Raw genomic sequence first — 22702 nt, forward strand, 5'->3', positions numbered from 1 at the left:
ACACAAGAGACCAAAAAATAAATCTGATGCATTCACATAACTTTCTAAAACGTGAGCCCATCTCAATCCGTAAAAGTCTTATATTATTGCCTCTGCCAAGCTACCTTTTTGTCAGTTGTATAATATCAAGAAATATGGTTAATGTAAACCAACCTTTCTCCAGGAGGGGAATACTCAACTTGATGGTTGTGTTTACATGTCAGTATTAAGTCCTGCCTATTATTCTGCTTTCTTGAGTATTCTGCTACTAAGAATAATGTGCAGTTTGTGTATCTTATTACGAGTTCATTTTATTGTAGTTGAATTGTCCATTGTTCATGTTATTTTGTCTTTATGATAAAGCTTGTACCCTCTTTTCACTCTGCTTTTCTACTTTGCCTCCTTTTATATCTGCTAAGTATGATTTCTTACTGGTGGACCAATGCAAAATGAAATTTTGAAACAAAATCAGTTGACATTACTGCTTTTAGCTCTGTAGCTTTATAATGAAATATCAGTGGCAAATGAGGACTAATTTTTAACACTTTAGCCAATGTGCCTGTGCTCTGAACTCATAGCACTGTTTTTAGATTGTCCTGTATTAATCAAGACTATCAGCTGTACTGCGAATGCTTTCTTTTAAAGTAACTTTTTATTGGCTAAATTAAATATGTATTGCAATATAGTAGGTTTTCATAACCAGATTGTCTGTGTTAGTCTTAACCATCAGTGGCTTGTGTGGGCTATTTAAAATTCATGGATTAACAATGTTACCTTGTGAGTGTTTATTTCCTGAAACATACTTTGAAGCAGTTTGAAACCTGCTGTTACAGGTGACTGGAATTTCTGATCATTGATGAATATTATAGTTTCTTATATTTGTGAAAATATTTTGAAAATAAAACGTATGTGAGATGAACATACGTTATCTCATCTCATGCTATAACAGCGCTGTGAGGTAGATAGATAGAGCAGGTGGTAGCATCTTTCTCGATAAACTGACTAAAGTTCTTGATCCTTTCTCAGTGGCATATAAGTTGTTAGTGCCAAATCTTGGACTAAAATTAAGGTTCCTCAAATGTTCCCACCACAATGAAAAAATGTTGCAACAAAAATTGTAGCTCCTTGATTCTTAGCACCTGCTTCAACAGTAGTTGAAAGGGTTCCTAGCTGCTTTAGTGTGTTCATCTTGTTTAAATTACAGTGATTCAAGTCAGTCTGTCCTCCCCCTTTTAAAAAAGATGGTGATTTTTGTGGGCATTTTAAATTCAGTAGATTTATTCCACATTAAGTCAGAAAAATTAGAAAATGGCATATGAATATGCTTCTAACAATTGTGACTCAACCACTTTTCAGGTCCTTAGTGCTTAGTATATAGTACGCTGACAATATGGTTAGGTGATCAGTAAATATTTGAAATGAACTCTTAATGCCTTTGGCCTTTGGTCAAACATCCAGTGTTTACTGGTCTGCATAGGAGTTGATGTTGCATTTTCATGTGTCTAGGAAAATTTAATAGCATATGAATGTCTTTAAAAAATTTTGCGGGGCTTTGATCTCTAAAATCGATGCTCTATATAAAGTCACTGTTTCCTGGGGTAGCTCTAACTTTTTAGAGGATTTGAAAGACGTGTGTCTATTTTTTCATGTTACCTTGTCACTCAGACATATAAAATTGTTTCCCTCCTTTGTTTAACCTTTTAGTTATGTTTTGTCCCTGGGATCCTCTTTTTTATTAAATTATTTACTATTTTCACCTTCTAATCAGTGGTAAAAGTAACATGGACTTGTCCTTTCAAGTAAGATTAAAGGGAGAAAAGCCTAAGTCTAATTTAGTATCTAAATCTCTTCTCTCAGTTCACCTTTTACCCCCCAAATTCCAGCTGGCGTATTTCCACTTTTGGTCAGTTGTGTTTTCACCTAGCTATTCCAGCAGCTATACTGATGAAGAAAGTGTGAGAAAAGCTTGTTAACTTTAATCAGGCTGCTCTGTAATTTTTTTATTAAGGCATTATTGATATACATTCTTATGAAGGTTTCACATGAAAAACAGTGTGATTACTACATTCACCCATATTATTGAGTCCCCTCCATGCCCCACGAAGTCACTGTCCATCAGTGTAGTAAGATGCCACAGGCTGCTAAGAGGGCAACCATAACCCACCTTAAAAACAAATTCAACTTTGAATTCTGAGCCCATCTTTATACATTGTAGCCTAAGTAAAAGCAATGTTCTCTTAAACAGATTTTGAATTATCAAATTGTTTTTTGGACCTAATGATCCCAATGCCGAAACTAAAAGCAAATCAGAAACAAAACCCAACAATGCTACATGCAGATCACTTTAACAAATCAATGATTTTATTTTGCAAACTTGTATTGAGTACTCACTGTGTGTACAAGGCACTGGGAAGTGTGTAAAGGTAGAAAAGACATACTAGCTCCCCTATCATATGGAAACTATGTATGGACAAAAACAAAAGCCATGAAATTGATAGGAAATAATCTGTCACAAAAAAGGTTATATGAAATAATACAAGAGTTCACCGGAAATTGAATTGAAGGATGGTTGAAGTGTTAATGGCTTTTGAGCTGTCTTTAGTCTTTGGAGATTAAGATAAAAGGGATCACCTGAGAACTGCTGGGAAGGACAGGGTGTTAGGAAGCAGTGGTAGTCACAACACGAATACATTGGATTGCTTCACAGTAGGACATAATTGTGCAAAGATTGTGAAGAACTTGGAATGTCCATGCTAAGTTGTATGCATTTATTCTGTATGCAGTGAGAGATGATATGTTTTTGTAGAAAAGGGTATTGTGATCCAAACTGTTCTTAAAGGTTAGAAAGAAGAAATAGAATTGGGTACATTTCTAAACTAAGAATTTCTAGGTTTCTCAATTCCTTGCAATACAGAATTCAAGTTAGACACAGTTAAAAACTTCATTCTTGTGGAGGCTGTGTGTGCATGTGCCTGCTCATTTGTAATAAAAAAAATTTTTTTTTAATCAAGAGAATTGGGCAATACTTCCTTTGGGGAAATCTTTTGAGTATTGCAGTAATATATTATTTCCTTTGTCAGTTTCATAAGTAATATTAAGACATGAATAAGCATTACAGTTATAAAATCTTGAGTGTCATTTAGGGCATTATACGCAGCAGGAGTACCTTTCGGACAAGCACTTTGATGATTGTTTCTCATTCTCTTGCTCTTTGTTATTAATAAACATTTTGTCTATTTCATTTGATCAACAACTTTTCCACAATGAAATTTTAAAGAATCTACTTCTGCATTGCTATGGCAGTATTTCTGAGCCAACTGAAATTGGAAATATTTGATGGTGTTAAAAAATGTGTTTCTTTTAATTTTCAGACTGATGGTTGTCTCTTTTCACATATTCCTTTGAATATCAAAGGATTTCCTCATGTAAAAATACTTGACTTTTGCCTCACCTTTCTTTTCATTCCTAAGGTGTATCTAGAACTGTGTAGTTATGTAATGAGTTCTAGTCCGTATTCTGCTGACTAATACATATGTCTTAAAAAGCTTGTAGCACAGTTATAAATGCCATAAGGTTAGACATCTGATAACTTCCTTCATATTTTCTTTTATAATGGATTTCCATATTAACAGCTTGCATAAGTAAGGTCATCTTTTTAATTATTTAAAGTTAGCGTATCTTTGATCTTTGTCTGTTTTTATTGCCTCTGGGCCTTTTGGCAGAGAAAGAATAGGCAGAGAACATTATTTCATCATTTTTCAGTCTTTTTGAGTTGTTTCATCATTCGCAGATGACTATGTGGTTTTCTGGGCTATTTAGAACCAATAGTTAGACAAATTTCGTAGTCAGTTGTGATTATTTGATGTAAATTGGAGCACTTTCTGAAGTAAAGAATGTACAGCCTTTACATTTGTAAAAATAATTTAGGATAATCTATGCATGGTGTATGCTGAGGCAGAAAAGACCAGTAAACTTACAGCTTGGTTTTATTTTTATACTTCTGTCCACTGTCATCGATTGCCTATCAGTGGATGGTAAAACTATTCAAAATTTCTATGATTGTGTAGAGGCTTGTATTTTTTTCACAGTAGAGAAAGTCTAGTTACTATTTACCATATACGGACTCTTGTAACGGTAGTTACAGGTCTTCATAAGAGAGCTGTATAAGGAACTGGAGCTATTTACTAATTTACAAATTTACTAATGAGTCTCAGTTGAGGCAAGAATTCACTGATTGGGTTTAAATTATCATTTTTATACGGCCAGGAATTGAAGTCTTTGCATAATTTGTGTCCTGCTGTTTTTATTTAATCTCTCATAATCCAGACTGCTGACCAGTTTTGACTTTGGGTCTAACTACCAATTGTCTTTCATTAAATAAACAATCAAGCAAATGATGCCAATACTGGCAAACTAATAATCTTTAGTAATATTGCCTTAATTTAACAGCTCTACATTAATCATGCTCCACCACTGTCCAAGAGTAAGGAGAGAGAAATGGACAAGAAAGATTTGGACAAGTCAAGGGAAAGATCCAGAGAAAGAGAGAAAAAAGATGAAAAGGACAGGAAAGAGCGGAAAAGGGTTTGTAATTTTTTTAAAACTAGTTTGGAAAGCTATTATATACAGTAGCATGTTTTGTTGCCTTTTTAAAAGTACTAGTTTGTTGCATGGCAGTCTGATAACTGGTATTTTCATCTTAAAGTGTGAATCTTCTACAGTAATAAGGATCTTCAGCCTAATAATTTCTGCCAGCTCTGCTTGTCTTTCATGTCATTTTACCAAGTATGTGAAACTATGGCAAATACTCTCCAGTGCTAGTTAGCTATGCCCTTCTTGTGTAAGAGTAATATTTTAATAAAACAAAAGCATAAACTCTTGATCAATGTAGTTCATGATTCTTGGTTCTAGGATCACTCAAACAATGACCGTCAAGTGCCACCAGACTTAACCAAGAGACAAAAAGAGGAAAATGGAATAAGTAGGTAGACTTATTAATACTTTCAAAGCAGTCATCACCCTCAATTAGAAGAAGCTTTCATGATTCTTTTTTATAATTTTAGTGGGGGTTCCAAAGCGCAAAAGTGAAAGTCCATGTGAGTCTCCTTATCCAAATGAGAAAGACAAGGGAAAAAATGTCAAAATCTTCAGGCAAAGAAAAAAGCGGCGATTCATTTAAATCTGAAAAGATGGATAAAATCTCCTTTGGCAAAAAGGTAAATTAGGGAAACAAAGGAACAATATGGTTTTTCTTAGAAAGCCAACTCTGAAAAGTTAGCAAATACTGAGGGTTTTTTATAGTCACAAATAGTCTGTTAATTATTTGGAGGTGGGAAGAGGAGGCTTTGAGGGAGGGCAGGTTTTTGGGGAACTAGAGCCAGTTCAGTCCCAAATTACTGGGAAGGTAGAATTGGTTTACTTGTAAAATTCCTTTCCTCTCCATTCCACTCCCACCTACTTCTCTGTTCATGGTTCAGCCTTTCTTTCTGTGTTCTCTTTTTTCTCTGCCAACAGTGCTTTTAGTTTCTCTTCATTCATGAGATTAAAAGATGGTCAGATGTATTCTCCCTGATCCTTACATTGTCATAAAGTCTTTATCAACCGTGGTTTTTAAACATATTTCTATAACATTTTCTCCTGATAAACTTGTTTGCAAACTTTTTTTCATTTTCAAATTAGGTAGTGTGCATTTTCTTAGATACTAGTGGATGATATTCAAAACATATCTCATGCATTTGTCATAAAGTAATAATTTAGTAATAAGCAAGTCATTAGGAAAGTTTAAAGTGTTTATTAAGCATTATTATGGTATATATTAAAAATGTATTCCATATATTAATAGTTCTTAAATGGGAGTCTGCTCCTTTTAATAAGTATTTTTTCAATTGAGGTAAAATTCACGTAACATAAAATTAATTATTTTAAAGTGTAGAATTCAGTGACATTTAGTATATTTATAATGTTATGCAATCATCTCTAGTTCCAAAATATTTTCGTCACTCCAAAGGGAGACCCCATACCCATTAAGCAATAATTCTCCATTTCTCCCTCCCATTAGCCCCTGGCAACTACTAATCTGCTTTCTGTCTCTATGAATTTACCAATTTTGAATATTTCGTATAAATGGAATTGTATAATAATGTAGTCTGACTTCTTTCACTAGGTATAATGTATTGGGAATTCTTCCATTGTGTAGCATGTATTAGTACTGCATTTCTTTTTCATGGCTGAATAATATTCCCTAGTATGAAGTACAACATTTGTTTATCCTAAGTTGATGGACTTCTGTGTTGTTTTCCACCTTTTGGCCATTGTGAATAGTGCTGCTATGAACATTTGTGTGCTGCTGTGAAGTATTTGTTTGAATGCCTGTTTTCAGTTCTTTTGTGTGTATACCTAGAAGTGGAATTTCTAAGTAACATGGTAATGTTATGTTTAACTTTTTGAGGAATTGCCAAACTTCCACAGTGGCTACACAGTTTACATTTCTGCAAGCAATGTGTGAGGGTGCCAATTTCTCTACATCCTTGCCAACACTTGTTATTTTCTGTTTTTGTTCTGCTTTTTATTATATCGATCTTCCTGGGCTTAAAGTGGTATCTAATGGTTTTGATTTGCATTTCCTTAATGGCTAATGATGTTGAGAATCTTTTCATGTGCTTGTTGGCCATTTGTATGCCTTCTTTGGAGAAGTCTATTCAGATGCCTTGGCCATTTTTTAATTGGGTTGTCTTTTTGTTGCTCAGTCATAAGAATTCCTTATGTAGTCTGGGTACTAGATCATTATGAGATACATGATTTGCAAATGTTTTTCTCCCATTCTGTAGGTGCCTTTTCACTTTCTTGATAGTGTTCTTTGATGCATCAAAGTTTGCACTTTTGATGAAGTCCAATGTTTTCTTTTGTTGCTTGTGCTTCTTGTGCTTTTGGTGTCATATTTATTAAGTAAGTTTTTGAAGAAAAATTTGTGACTGGTGGGTGATGAAAAAAGGATTTTGAGCTGTTTTTTTTATAATTGGTTTTCCCTTCCCGAACTAATTCCGCCATTCCTTATAGGAGTCTAGGCATGATAAAGAAAAGATAGAAAGGAAAGAGAAACGGGACAGTTCAGGAGGAAGGGAAGAGGAGAAACAATATCCTTTTCATCTTATTGATGTTTTTAATCAGTAGAATGGAAAGCTTTGATACTGGTCATGTTTAGAATTGTACCCTTAGAGTATATGACCCAATTGCTGAAAGCCTTATTAGCTTTTATGTGGTCTCTCCAGTTAACCGTCTCAAATACATGAAATACGGAAGTGGGACACTTGATTACTTTTTAACTTCTGTGGTGACTGAGGTTGTTTTATGCCACTAAGGGATTTAGATTCCCTCTGGCTGCATTAGCACTGAGAGGAAGAAAAGGAACGAAGTCCCTTAGGCTTAGGGCATGGGGAATAGAAGGGCAGGATGATGGGGCAGATGAGCAGAGCTGGTAGAGTGTAGAGTTGGAGGCCACCAGGCTGGTCAGAGCCAATTAGGCCTGCAGGCTGAGGGACTGAACTAAAAGATGAGATGCTGTTCTCTTTTTTTTTTTCTTTCCCAAATTGTTTTCTCTCAATTTGTCATCTACTCGTAAGTCCTCCGACAAGCACAGAAAATGAAGACTTTGAGTCAAGGTGAGTGTTCTCTCACCTTCTTTTCATTTAAAGATAGAAATATAAAATAAAGGTCTGAGAATGTTGAAGAAACTAGATCCATTTTGCCATATATAACTAGAATTTTTCATGTAAATACAATGACCAGGTGTTTGGGTATAGATGCAAAAGAAGATTCACAGTTATTTTTAAGCTGTTTTCATTTTCAGCTTGCAGATTAGCCACACTTTTTTTTTGCATCAAGATGTATTTAAGAACACCTGCTTTACTTCTCCACTCATTCCCATCATCTCTAGATAATTTATTGCCTTTTTAAATTACCTATATAGCCTTGTAGGTGGGGGTAGTATCTGCATTTATAGGTAAAGAAACTGAGACAGAGACTAAGTTGAAGAGGGTTACAGAGATATTAGCTGACAGAGCCAGAACTCAAACGTAGGTCTTCTTGCCCTTTAACTGTTCTGTGTTCTTCATTTTGCTTTTTCATGAAGATGTTATGCAGAGATTTTTAAGTTTTTGTGCCTCTTTTTCTATCACTGCCCATGTGTTTTGTAAAGTCTAAAAATGTGGTCCATGCTTTTCATTCTGGAATTTTGAATAGGCGGCTTTGTTGTCGAGGTAGTTATGTCTTATGAAATTTAAAAAGCGTTTTAGCCATCTTAAGTAAATTGTGTGTGAGCAATAGTCCACTCTATCTTAGTTCAGAACCTAATTTAGTGTTCTTTGAGCACTCAGATCATCATCTGAACGGTTATTATTTGGTGATGCCTTAGGATTATGGAGGTATGTAGGATGATTTCCCCTCTTCTTTTAATGGTTGGAGATGGCTGTATTTGAAGTTGTTGACTTTTTTTGTACCCCATTTTCTTGCTTCCATATTAGCTGTCACCACTGAATGACATCAAGTATGCTTGCTGTCTGTACCCTCCCCCTAATATTATCTGCTGCTTCTAATCTTTTACAAAACCAGGTAGGTAACCAAGGCTGTTTGCAGTTGCTTAAATTAGGAGTGAGAACTGTCTGAGAGCCCATTCTGTGTAAGAGCACGTGAGCATTAGGGGTTGCTTTTTGTCGTATTTATTTTAGCTGCCAAAGCAGGGTTCTGAAGCTGCCAGATAGGAAGCTTCCTGACAGGCGGTGTGCTTTTCCTGCTCTGTTACTCTGTGCTTGTTAGCTGGATACTGGAGGAGGGTGAACGAGAGTTAAGACAGAGCATTCGGACTTCAGTAGGTTCTTTTTTAAATTAGAGAGATTGAAAAAGATATATTAATTGCCCATTCTTCAATTCTACCCATCCCCTGCCCCAACAACTTTGCTTTCTTCTCTAGTTAACTATAAACTCTTAATCTTTCTTCTTTTTTAATTTAAATTTTAGTTTTTATTAATTTTGATCCACTGCTTTGATTTTTTTTTCATACTTCAATTATGTGTATTTGTTACCTTCTCTAATAAGATTATGCTGTAGTTGTCCATGTATGGGCTTCATATACTACAGTCACCATTCTGTGTTCCTGCCCAGGTATCACTTAAAAAATGATTTTCTTATTTATTTCTTTTTCTCCTCTTGCTCCCTTGTTCCCCCTCCCTCATCTCCTCCTCTTCATCAGCTCCAAAGTTCTGTCCTCTTTTGCTAGAGCCATGCCAGAGCTGGTGCTTACAGAGTATAGCATTTCACAAGCAAGGACAAAAGTGGTTACTTGTAAAATGCAAATTGGTTTTACTGAGATTGCTAATAAGCGATTCTCTCTCAGATTACAAAACTAGTAGTCTGGTACCAAGTCAGGCCATCCATTCTAAAATGTCTGCATACCTATTTCTGCCAAAATGGTGCCATTTGGTGGAGTGCTAAATTCAGACAGATCTGAGTTTGAATTTGGTTTCCAACACTTGCTACCTATCTGTTTCCACCTTTCTCTCTACCTGTTTCCTCATTTCCAAAATAAGGGGATAGTAGTTTCCATGAGGATTTTGGGGGGATTCAGAGTGATAATGTTTATGAAGTACTTAGCTATCAAATGGCCAATCTTCTTTTTTTATTACTTACCTTAACCTTTCTTTTAGTTTGCCTTTTTGCTTTTTACTTTCACATGGCCTCTGTATTAAAGAAACAGGAAAACCTCCCTCTTAAATCTTCATTAAGAATGGCCCAACCATTGTCACTGAGAACTTTCACTGTGATTTTATACATTGCTCTTCGCTCACTGCCTAATTGGTGTATGAAGGTTATGCTGTAGATTTCTTGGGATTTCTTATTTGCGTGGTCCATGGATTTGTGCTTTACTTGTCTATATAATGTCTCAGGACTAAAGGCATGAGAAGACTGGCCTGGGTGTTGGATATTAGGTTAGTGGTCTTGTAGTCAAGCTTCTAAGTTCAGATAACCTTTAAAGGTACATTGAGCTTGATGTTAATCCTGTTAAATTTCTTGTTGACAACTATGTCCTATACTTTCTTCTTGAGTATACTTTTAATTTGTGAGGTTCTTCTTGATTTTTTTCCTTTTTCTGGCTGTTCTGGTTGCCTCCTATTGGATACATTCTAGGGGTGGTCAGGTCTGTCTGTTGTTCTTCCTTTTATTTTCTTAGAGTTCTCAGCATTCCTGATTGGCACCTTTACTTAAACTCAGGCTACTTGAAATAGCTGCTCTGTTTTTATTTTATGTTACATTATACAGAAAGAAGAGCTGCTGCATACGACACATTCTCATGATTCAAAGATATCATTAATACTAAGATTCATTGTTGATTTCTAGAACTGTTTTTGGGGAAGGGTGAGTAGGAAAATAACACTGATTTGCAAGTATTACCCTGGTTTCAGAAACATTAATATTAGAGGTATGGAAATACACTGAGAGGAATAAGTGGCTCTAGACTAAGATTAATTCCTTCCAAACTCTTCTGTATTCTTTTCCTATCTCATAATTTTTACTTGCAAAGTCCTTTATGCTTGCTTATCCTCTGTATCTTTACTATTACTTATTATTGCTAAAGTCCAAATTCATCTTACATATCCTTGATATAGTCCCTTGAACACTATTAGCTGCTTTGCCTTTAACCTTTTCTCATAGTTTCATCTTTTTTTTATTTTGGTATCATTAATCTACAATAACAGAAAGAACATTATGTTTACTAGGTTCCCCCCTTCACCAAGTCCCCCCCCCACATACCCCTGCACAGTCACTGTCCATCTGCATAGTAAGATGCCATAAAATCACTACTTGTCTTCTCTGTGTTGCACAGCCCTCCCCGTGCCCCCCACGCACTATACATGCTAATCGTAATGCCCTCTTTTTCCCCACCCTTATCCCTCCCTTCCCACCCATCGTCCCCAGTACCTTTCCCTTTGGTAACTATTAGTCCATTCTTGGGTTCTGTGATTCTGCTGCTGTTTTGTTCCTTCAGTTTTCCTTTGTTCTTATACTCCACATATGAGTGAAGTCATTTGGTACTTGTCCTTCTGCACCTGGCTTATTTCACTGAGCATAATACCCTCTAGCTCCATCCATGTTGTTGCGAATGGTAGGATCTGTTTTTTCCTTACGGGTGCATAATATTCCATTGTGTATATGTACCACATCTTTATCCATTCATCTACTGATGGACGTTTAGGTAGCTTCCATACCTTGGCTATTGTAAACGGTGCAGCGATAAACCTAGGGGTGCATCTGTCTTTTTCAAACTGGAGTGTTGCATTCTTAGGGTAAATTCCTGGAAGTGGAATTCCTGGGTCAAATGGTACTTCTATTTTGAGCATTCTGAGGAACCTCCATACTGCTTTCCACAATGGTTGAACTAGTTTACATTCCCACCAGCAGTGTAGGAGGGTTCCCCTTTCACCACCACCTTGCCAGCATTTGTTGTTGTTTGTCTTTTCAATGATGGCGATCCTTACTGGTGTGAGGTGATATCTCATTGTGGTTTTAATTTGCATTTCTCTGATGATTAGCGATGTGTAGCATCTTTTCATGTGCCTGTTGGCCATCTGGATTTCTTCTTGAGAGAAATGTCTATTCAGGTCCTCTTCCTATTTTTTAATTGGATTATTTGCTTTTTGTTTGTTGAGGCGTGTGAGCCCTTTATATATTTTGGATGTCAATCCTTTATCGGATCTGTCATTTATGAATATGTTCTCCCATACAGTAGGATACCTTTTTGTTCTATTGATAGTGTCCTTTGCTGCAAAGAAGCTTTTTAGCTTGATATAGTCCCACTTGTTCATTTTTGCCTTTGGTTTCCCTTGCCTGGGGAGATATGTTCATGAAGAAGTCACTCATGTTTATGTCCATGAGATTTTTGCCTATGTTTTTTTCTAAGAGTTTTATGGTTTCATGACTTACATTCAGGTCTTTGATCCATTTGGAGTTTACTTTTGTGTATGGAGTTAGACAGTGATCCAGTTTCATTCTCTTACATGTAGCTGTCCAGGTTTGCCAGCATCATCTGTTGAAGAGACTGTCATTTCCCCATTGTATGTCCATGGCTCCTTTATCGTATATTAGTTGGCCATATATGTTGGGGTTAATGTCTGGAGTCTCTATTCTGTTCCACTGGTCTGTGGCTCTGTTCTTGTGCCAATACCAAATTGTCTTGATTACTGTGGCTTTGTAGTAGAGCTTGAAGTTGGGGAGCAAGATTCCCCCAACTTCATTCTTCCTTCTCAGGACTGCTTTGGCTATTCGGGGTCTTTGACGGTTCCATATGAATTTTTGAACTATGTGTTCTGGTTCATTGAAGAATGCTGTTGGTAATTTGATAGGGATTGCATCGAATCTGTATATTGCTTTGGGCAGGATGGCCATTTTGACGATATTAATTCTTCCTAGCGAGGAGCATGGGATGAGTTTCCATTTGTTAGTGACCTCTTTAACTTCTCTTAAGAGTGAGTGTCTTGTAGTTTTCAGGGGTGGTCATAGTTTAATCTTTTAAAATTCTGCCTATTGAAGTTTTCCTGATAGAACCATCCCTTAGCTTCTTAGTTTTACTTTGATGTGTGTGGTTTTCAATTCATGGGTCCTTTTGTGAAGTAGGTGCTGTGCTAAACTGAGACTTGCTCACAGACTTTGAGAAGCTCGGTCTTCTTGGACTTTGATTCTTACTTTCAAAGAACATAAGCAACTAGCTCTAACCTTTCCATCTGTGTTTATAATATGCTACATTCCTATTCTAATCCTTCATTCCAGTGAGGGCTAATACTTTTTGCAGGTCCATCTTTCACCTCTGGTTTCGTATGTGTCCTAATTCTCTCACCCTTTAAAACCAAGGTTGAAAATTCTCAGACCTTGGGCAGAATGTGGCTTGTTAGGTGTACCTTTTTGATCTCACACAATATTTACCATTTTGTAAATTGGTTGCCTTTAAAAAAGGAAGAGTTGACAAAATCCAAGTATCAGTTTCTCTTGAAGAACTGGAAAATCTGGCAACATCGTGTCCTGAATTCTTCATAGCAACGGTCAGCTAGACCCACCTAGGTACTTGTACCCCTCATATAGAGTGAGTCTTTATTCTTTATAGTTTACCTCAGTCTGTCCCCATCCAGCTCACTTCATTTGTTTCCATTATGAACTGGCTCCTGTAAACAACTGATTTGTAATTCCAGTTCTGAGACTTTTTTCTTCAGCCCGTACTTGGAAACTGCCCTACTAAATGCTCGAAGGTGGCTTATTTTAGGAACGTTTTGCCATTTCAAGGCATAGCCCTAGATGCTGGTAATATGTATTGGAGTAGGGAGTGTTCAGTTAAGTTTCTTTGTCAGTAGTTCCCCATTGCTTACGTGTGTGTGTGTGTGTGTGTGTGTGTGTGTGTGTGTGTGTGTCAGCTTGCCTACAGAGTCCTAGCCACTGATTCCTGTGTATATACAAGTGTGTCATATGACCCTCTCCTTAGATTGTGATCTTGTTGAAGGCAGTTACATCATCACTTCCTTCCAATCAAACAGTCAAGTATTTTTCATTATTACTTGCTGTGTTTCGGATACTCTGTTAACTTTAAAAGAGACACGTACATCTCTTGGGGATTGATGAGAAATAGCATGCTTTTTTTGTTTTGTTTTTGCCCTCAAAAGAAGATTCAATTTATTTACAGCATTTGATAGTATACTGTATGAGGATAAATTGCTTTCTGTGCTGCAACATATTTTTTGAGAGTAGGTTTATTATGCTTGCATTTGGTTCTGTGTGTAGTAATCATTAAATGTGTGTGAAAGTTTCATTAGGAGATTGAAATGATAGACAGAAACTATTTTTCTCTTCATTTTATCATCCTTTATACTCTTTAAAGTACTTGGTGTGAGTTCTGTGCACTGGTATTCATGGACACCAAATAGTTGGAGAGAACGAGGATTTTTCTGTTTCTGTTCTTCCACTTAAGGTAGACCAAATATTTGCTACGGTGTGCTGTGCTGTTTTTTATCTAGACATGGGCGTGAGCATTTAAAAGGCTCCCCGGCCACATTTACCTCCAAGTGGCACTATCCCTACACATGCATTTATCCGGAGTATGCTAAGATTCAGTTCGTTTTAACTGTGTTATATGTTACCTACATGGAATATCTCAGGGACTGTGTTTGCCATGATAAGAATTTCTAGATAGTGGTATATAGGTAAATGAAGGAATAATGAGGAATTAGGAGGGTTTTCCCTGTCTTTTTACTAGAACTTCTTTCTTCATTTTTTTAATTGTCACCTTCACCCATATATGTCTTTCTACTCGGGGTGGTATGTGTGTATGTGTGAGAAGTAGGATCATGAAACCCTGACAGCTTCAGACACTCGTGCAAATGAAGGGAACTAAATTCGGGGATACTTCCTTTGAGGTGAAGACACTGAACCAAAAATAATGAATTTGGTGGGCTTGTAGTTTATGGCTTCTCTAAAAAAAAATCTGTTGCCATCACGAGGGCTCTTTTATGAGGAATCTGAGAACTATTGAAACATTTATTAGGACCTTGTTGGTGAATGTGATCATCAAATTAGAAAGTATATGTGTGTGTTTATGAGGTATACCTCTGATAAGAAGGCTGGTTTTATATTTGCTTTTCTTCTTGGTGTTGATCACCAGTCTAGCTGCTCTTTTCTCCAGAACACCGTAACTTTTCAAACTTGCTTCTTGATGTCACCACTCTATAACATCATTTGAAATCAGCTGTCTCAACTCTGAGAAGGTGCTATTTGAGGGCATTTCATGCAATAGTTTCCTGATGCCCTGACAAAGGAGGAGGGCATGGTGGAATATAGGGAAATGACTTTACTAGTATAATAAATAGGGCCTATGTCTGGCCAAAAAATAGGGCAGGGGGTGGGGGAAGCCCAAGGATGCCCAGAGAATTCCCAGTAGAAAGTGATGTTTACAGATATAATATTGTCTTCGCAGAGTGGAAAGCCTGCTTTTTTGGAATGTGTCCTGCAGACATGGTATTTCCAAGGCAGTTTATAGCCCTGGTAGAATAGAAGTGTCTAGGATGGAGGACACCGAGCTCTGAACTGAAACCCTTTGAGAAACATCAACAGGCCTAGGTGTGAAAAAGAGAGGTCTCTGTGATCTCTTGCATTTAGAGCCTTTTTCTTATTTACAATGGTTAAAGTAGTGCATATTTTTAAAAAAATAGTTCATTAAAAGAAAAACCTTGGAAGAATGTTCCCGGCAATGTGGTATAAATTCATTCTTAATGGGAAGAAAATACTACTCTGCTGGAGGACAGAGTCCTGAAGGCTGAGTTTGGCACTGTTCAATCACTGTGTGACTTTCTTCTTAATGGCAGTTCTTTCTGAAGTTCACTGCCTTTGAGTGCACTTTTCAAGTTTGTTATCCCAACACTTCAGCATTATTTTATAAATATGCTCTGGACACTGCTGAGAGGCTGACCTCCCATATCTTCTTCCCACTTGCTCTTGTGCTTGCTGATTTGTCATTCCAGGGCAGGGACAGACCCCTAAGCTGAAGGTCTCCCAGAGGAGGATGCCAAAGCTCCATGCGTCACTCTCAGAACGTTCTCTCCCCTAACTAAGAGCTTCTGGTGCTGTCCATTTAATCGGAGTCTGCTTTTAGTCAGAAGATGAATGCACACCACCATCCTCTTGACAAGACATTCCAAAGCCACTGATTTTCAAAATATTGTTTTCACCTCCAGGCAGTTTCTTGCAGCAAGGTCCCTGTGTATACAATTTTTACTCAAGATTCAACGTCCAGAAGCAGCATCTAATGAAAATTTCACTGTTTTAGTTATCCTTTCTCAGAAAGGACAGGAAATCACCTCCTGGAACCAATTCTTTAATGTTGTAGATAGGCGGTATTTGTGTGTGAACTCCTATAAGCTTGACAATATTGGGATGATTATATTGCTTGAGGATTTTGGAATCATGTTAAAATTTTAATTTCAGTTCCTGGGAAAAATCATCTTCGTGTATTTTAACAGGAACAACAGTTTTATCCTTTGATATGCCCTCAAATATGTCATCAAAACTATCATTGATGTAATTCTATTGTGACGTCTTGATCATTGAAAATCGATTTATTATTCTACTTATGGCCCTATATGTCTACTGATAACATGATACTCTTTATTAGAACATTGACTTCTTGGGGGGTAATTTTAAAAATTTGAGATAAAATTTACTTTAAAAGTGGTTTTTAGTATAATCACTATGTTGTAACAGTCACCAGTAATTCTAGAGCATTTCCATCACCCCAAAAAGAGACCCCAATTCTCCCCTTGCCCCAGCCCCTGGAACAAATAATGTACTTTCTGTCTTCATGACTTTGCCTGTTTCAGATATTTCATAAAAATGAAATAATGAAATATGCGGCCTTTTGTGTGTGGCTTCTGTTATTTAGCATCATGTTTTCAGGGTTCATCCATGTTGCGGCATGTATCAGAACCTCATTTCTTTTTATAACTGAATGATGCTCCACTGTATGAATGTGTACCACATTTTGTTTATCTGTCATAAATGATGGACATGAACAATGGATTTTAGGTATTAAAATTGTAAGTTCAACTTTAGTGTATCTACAACTGCAATTGGTAATGTCAAGATTATACTTGGTATAAACAGAATGCTGTATAGAAACAGCATGTAAATTATTTGTCAGCATATCATGCATATGATTTCTAAGGCCCTTCTAGCTCTGGTTTTATGAAATATTTGAATGTAGTATTTTGTCAATAAAGTTTAAAGCATTAAGCATTAGTTTAAAATTTGAGAACAATGTTAGGCAGATATGAAGCTATTTGCCACATGTTGTAATGATCATGTTGTGAATTTATTTCAATGTGCAGTATTTGAAAAATGTCAGTACATAAAAGTAAATGACTATAATTTAGTAATTAAGCAAGATATTTTTAAAGCAATTTTTATAATTTAGCAGACACTGCATCTTAATATAAGTCACTGTTAAAATTGTGTCCTTGTGAAAAATGAAATGTCATTTTTTTGTTGTTGATCATGTAAAATTAATTCCTTTTCATTGCTGTGTGTTCTGTTTACTTTTGACAAGCTTTTACTTGCCCCTGTGGAATGTTTTACTTCTATTTCATTTTTCCCTCCTTTTTCTCTTCTGATCCCTCCCTCTTATAGCCAAAATATTCACTGGTTTTTTTTTAGAAGTCGTCATAGTGTGCCCTGTCTTTAATGGTTTCTAAGAGTAGATGATCAAAAATACACAGATATTTTTCATCATCATTGAGAGACTTTATTCAAGCCTTTGTTACTGACAGAACTCACCGATTTCTTTCTTAAATCTATCTTCCTTTCTTCCTCTCCCCTCCTCTCCTTCCCTCCTGCTTTCCCTCTTCCCCGTCTATCTCCCCCCTTCCCCTCCTCTCTCCCTCCCTTCTTCCTTGCCTTTCTCCCCTTTTCCTTTTTTGTCTGTCAATGTAATCACCTTATTTCTTTCAGATGAGATTGGAATGGAATTGTTCAGCTGCGTCAAGAAATTATTTTTCCTGAGTAGATTGCCAAGAATTGTGAATGAAGAGGTCCGGTCCATTTGCATCTACTTAAATTATTCAGTTATCTGCTTTATTGCTCCGTGCTGAAAACATGGACGTTGAGTTGTGCATTAAAGTTTTTAACTTTTTGCTTAGTTTCTACATGTTTATTTCCAGTAAATGACTGAAAGTGTTAACTATTACATACTTTTAGCACAATGTGCTGCATACAGTTCCCAAAAAGCAAATAAGGTTACATGTGTACAGAATTTCACTTTAGGTTAACTAAGCATTGCCTGGGTTTAGTTGGGGTTTTTCTTTGTTTATTTCAGTCTGAAATGCTTCCTTTCCATTGTTTGAAACAAAATGAACAATATTGAACCATTTTGAATTTACCTCATTTTAAAACTCAGTTTAAATTTATTATTTGGCCTATTGTTAATATTGGTCACTAAAAACAAAGTGAGAGCAGTCTTACGCAATGCTTAGGAATCATTTTATATAGAATGTATAAAACATTAAAACCTGTTGAAAAAAAAGAAGGAGGTACCAGCACTCACTTGTCTTTGGCCATTTTTTCTTGTAATTATGTTAGACAAATTGGTGGGAGGGGGGATCAAAAGTTAATTGTGTTTAATTCTACAGCTAGAGAAGCTTTGTATTGCTGAACTTTGATCTGGGAAAGTTTCACAGTGACATATTTAAAAGAAATTTTTTTTTATCAACTGAGTTCTACCAGTGTAACCTTTTTTCTAAATAAACAACAGTTTTCTCAAGTGATTGTATATCATTGTGTATATTGTTTCTTTTTCACAATAACTTGGCAAAGATAATTCAGTAAGGTTCCTAGCCCTTTCTTCCCATTTCTTTCTTAGTCCATGGGCTACGATGTTTTCAAATGACATACCTAATATGAAAAAGTCTCTATTTGTTCACCTCTGCACGCACGCTGAAATCATGCCTAGAATTGGCCACTTACTCTTCAGTTTCTTAAAACCAATGACATCTATGTAAATTAAACTTTTTAAGAGAATGAAAATAAAGTCCATAATTCAAAGGATTGGGAAATGATGAGCATATATTAGAACTGGCAAAGGGATAAAAATCTTGATGCCCTTTTTCAGGTAATAGTAATTTGCAAAACTTAATGAGCACAATGCTTCTGAGAGCGCGATCCACTTGGTGACCGCTGAGCGCCCATGATGCGCCGGCATAAAAAGAAATGATACATCATCAAAATGATTTTGACATAGAGAAAATAACTGTGGTTCACCTCAAAATCATTTTCCCGAAATATAACAAGGAGGAGCTTTCCAGCTGTGTTGGATTCACATTATAAAGATAACATGATTGTGAGTTTGAACTAGAAAGCTCACTACTACTTAGTATCAGTATCTCTTCTCTGTCCCCCAAAACATTGAACATAGGTATTCTTTGCTCGTGCCCGTGCTAGAAATGCATTGAGGATGGAAAACACTAACTCTATATTTAACTGTACAAGAATAATTTTATGTCAGAAATCTGTATTTGTGTACTGAGCTATTTTTAAGCATCTACTCTGTTCTAGGCACTAAGGAGTATTAGGACCTAACTTCTGTACCTGGGGTGCTTCCAATCTAGCTTGAGAAATAAGGACCAAATGAATGCTACTGGGGGGTCAGTCATCTTTTTCTGTAAAGGGCCAGATACAGTAAATATTTGAGGCTTTGCAGGCTATGTGGTCCCTGTGCAAGTCTTCAGCTCTGCCATTATTGTGTGAAAGCTGTCATAAGTGATATGTAAGTGAATGAGCATGACTGAGTTCAGTAAAACTATTTACAAAAACCTGCTGTAGAGAATCCTGTAGAATATTTATTCAAAAAAACATCTGAGTGCCTCTTAAACACTCCAGAGGTGCATCCTTGAGCAAAACAAAGTTCTGCCCTCATGGAACTTATGTTCTAGTCACTGGAGGCAAACACCAACTATTTAATATTAGGGGGAGGGAGGTCCTGTGAGGAGTAATAGGCCTGCGTAAGGAAGTTGGATGAGGCAGGGCTTACTGCTGTACAATACAGAGTGATCATGTGGAGTCACTGTGCAAAAGCAGGGTATTTTGAGGCAGTTAATCACAGTATGAGAATTTTATTACTAAGTAATGTGAGTAGGAGCTATCCCTAATCCCTTACCCATCTTTGAACCTTTTACATGAAAATCATGTAATACGCAGGATTTTTCTCTCAGGACAGGCTCTGAGCTCTAGTGGCTTTTGTCTAAGATGGCCGTTTTCTAGAAAGGAGTTCTTCAAGCTCCGAAGTGGATGTGGAAGATATCTATGGACCACTAGAAACTGAATGCAAGTTTGTGGTGTGTGCAGTTTCCTGGGTCTATAACTTGCACCCAATTCTCAAGAAGATCTAACATGTCAAGTTTTTCTGGATTTTGTTCCAAAGAGCTCTCAAATCTTTATATAAACTATGAACCTTTCTTGGAGGCTCGTAAGAAGGAAGACAGCCGTGCATCTATCTACCTTGTTTTAAATGGTAAGGGCAAATATTACCACATCTTGCCTTATTAAATGATCTACAAGTGATTTGAAATTTATTGTTGAAAAGTCACTGGGCCATGGTGTAGGGCCATTTTGTATTTCAAGGAAGCACCTTAGCCAAGTATGGGTGGAAATTGTAGTAGCCTTATTTTTTTCCAATAATTGTGTCATTCTTTTATTTCTACCCTGCCATGTTCCAAAAAGGATCTGTTAAAAAACATAAGCTATGGTATTTAAGAAGTAAATGAGAAAATCTGATTTCTGGGTGGAATTAATACCCCAGATGAGTTTAATACCCCCAAAATATCACATACACATTGGCCATGAATCAGCTCTGAGAAATGTGGCAGGCCACACAGAGAAGGTAATGTAGTTACAGGAATTAGAGTGTCAAATAAAAAGCCAGTCATAGTGAACATTTTCTGGCAGTGGGACCTGAAACAACTTTGCTTTCTCATAAAGAAGCAACCCTGTCTTTTTTTAAATGTATGTTTGTATATATTTATTTGTATTTTTTTATTGAAGTGTAGTTGACAGGCAATATTATATTGGTTCCAAGTGTACAACATAGTGATTTGACAGTTATATATACATTATTAAATCCTCATCCCAACTATTGTAATTGCTGTCTGCCCTGTCTATTCAGTAAATGATAAACGGATGTAATGGTCCTGAATGTCAGCCAATGGCCAGAACTTCAACTACTCGTAAGGAATAATGACACCAAAATAAAGCGGTCCAGGCACCTAGGTATATGATGATTTGGTTCAGTCAGGAAAATTTTTTCATATTTTGGACAAAGTTCCTAGTCTGTGGCTTATGATAGCCTTACTTATATATTTTAAGGTATCATTGACATACACTTATGAAGGTTTCACATGAAAAACAATGTGGTTACTACATTCACCCATATTATCATATCCCCCCCATACCCCAATGCAGTCACTGTCCATCAGTGTAGTAAGATGCCACAGTGTCACTATTTGCCTTCTTTGTGCTACACTGTCTTTCTCATGATCCCCCCACACCATGTGTGCCAATCATAATACCCCTCAATCCCCTTCTCCTTCCCTCCCTGCCCACCCTCCCCACCCCTCCCCTTTGGTAACCGCCAATCCCTTCTTGGAGTTTGTGAGTCTGCTGCTGTTTTGTTCCTTCAGATTTGCTGTGTTGTTATACTCCACAAATGAGGGAAATCATTGGGTACTTGTCTTTCTTCACCTGGCTTATTTCACTGAGCATAATACCCTCTAGTTCCGTCCATTTTGTTGCAAATGGTAGGATTTGTTTTCTTCTTATGGCTGAAGAGAATTCCATTGTGTATATGTTCTGCCTCTTCTTTATCCATCCATCTATTGATGGACACTTAGGTTGCTTCCATATCTTGGCTACTGGAAGTAGTGTAAACAGGGGTGCAGATGTCTTTTGGAATCTGATAACTTGTTTTCTTTGGGTACATTCCTAGGAGTGGAATTCCTGGGTCAAATGGTTTGGGATTGATGGGCTTAATACATAATTCAAGTAATGCAGAAATCAAATGTGTAAGGACACATGGCTTGTTTGGTTTTCCTACACACTCTGTTATTGTGTAATCAAGGACTGAGTGATGAGAATCAAAGCAGTTCTCATGGCTCGGAGCCACCTTCACACAGTTTTGGTATCCTTGAGAAGCATCGCATCCTTGGGCTAGACTCAAGGCTGGAGAATGATGTTTGAGTTCATTGTATGTTCATTTACTCAATAAATATGAGGAGCACCTTTTCGGCTTTGCTCTTGAGCTCTTACGCCTTGAGTCCCCTGGCTGATCCTTTCAGGTCTTCAGTATCTCATTGCATCTCCTCCCTTATCTGCGGGTCATAGGCGGGAAGGGGACTGACAAGTGGCGCCCGAACAGGGACGGTTGAAACTCAGAACAGGGCCCATTGAAACTCAGAACGGCGACATTTGAAACCCAGAGTGGGGATGCTCCACTCGGGCGACCCTTGAAAAGCAGAGCGAGCAGGCTCCAAAGACCGTGGATCTGATAAGACTCCCGGGAAATCGCATGTAGGGATAGGATTGAGACGTCAGGGACACTATAATGGGCCAAACTGAAACCAAAACATCTAAACTGGAGGATCATTTAAAATTGCTCCATGCCCTCCTAAAGACATCAGGAGTGACAACTTCTAAAAGAGATTTTGCTCAGCTTTATAAATATATTAAGAAACATTGTTATTGGTTGCCACCACAGGGAACCCTCAAACAGACTGGGCTAATGTTACGAGAGATTTTTAAAAAGGTTCACAGACAGGGAAACATTATCCCTGTGCCTCTTTGGGTGGATCAGTAGTTCTTTAATAAAGAAAAACTGGCGTCCTTACACACATCAGTTTAAGAACAGCTTCAGCTAGATAGATTAGAATTTCCCACGAGCCCATGGAATTCCCCTGTATTTGTTATAAAAAAGAAGTCAGGAAATTGGAGACTCTTACATGACTTAAAACACATTAATGCAATTCTTAAACCTATGGGACCTTTACAACAAAGCATCCCTCCTCTGACTATGATTCCAAAAGACTGTAACATGGTTATAATTGGTCTTAAAGATTGTTTTTTTAATTCCTTTTGCCATAACACAGGGGAAAATTTGCTT

At 37.0% G+C, this 22702-nt stretch overlaps 1 protein-coding gene across 1 annotated transcript in view; it reads left to right on the plus strand.

Moving 5' to 3' along the window:
• LOC140848447 (THO complex subunit 2-like) overlaps positions 1-18307 on the plus strand; it is a 116758-nt gene extending 98451 nt beyond the window's left edge. Inside the window, 4 exon segments of the mRNA XM_073232012.1 lie at positions 4429-4563; positions 4891-4960; positions 5043-5195; positions 17509-18307. Coding sequence (XP_073088113.1) covers positions 4429-4563; positions 4891-4960; positions 5043-5158 — 321 coding nt within the window. The 3' untranslated portion in view covers positions 5159-5195; positions 17509-18307.
• Positions 18308-22702: the final 4395 nt, after the last annotated feature.

The sequence above is a fragment of the Manis javanica genome, chromosome 1 (assembly GCF_040802235.1).
Source record: "Manis javanica isolate MJ-LG chromosome 1, MJ_LKY, whole genome shotgun sequence".
Taxonomy (NCBI): Eukaryota; Metazoa; Chordata; class Mammalia; order Pholidota; family Manidae; genus Manis; species Manis javanica.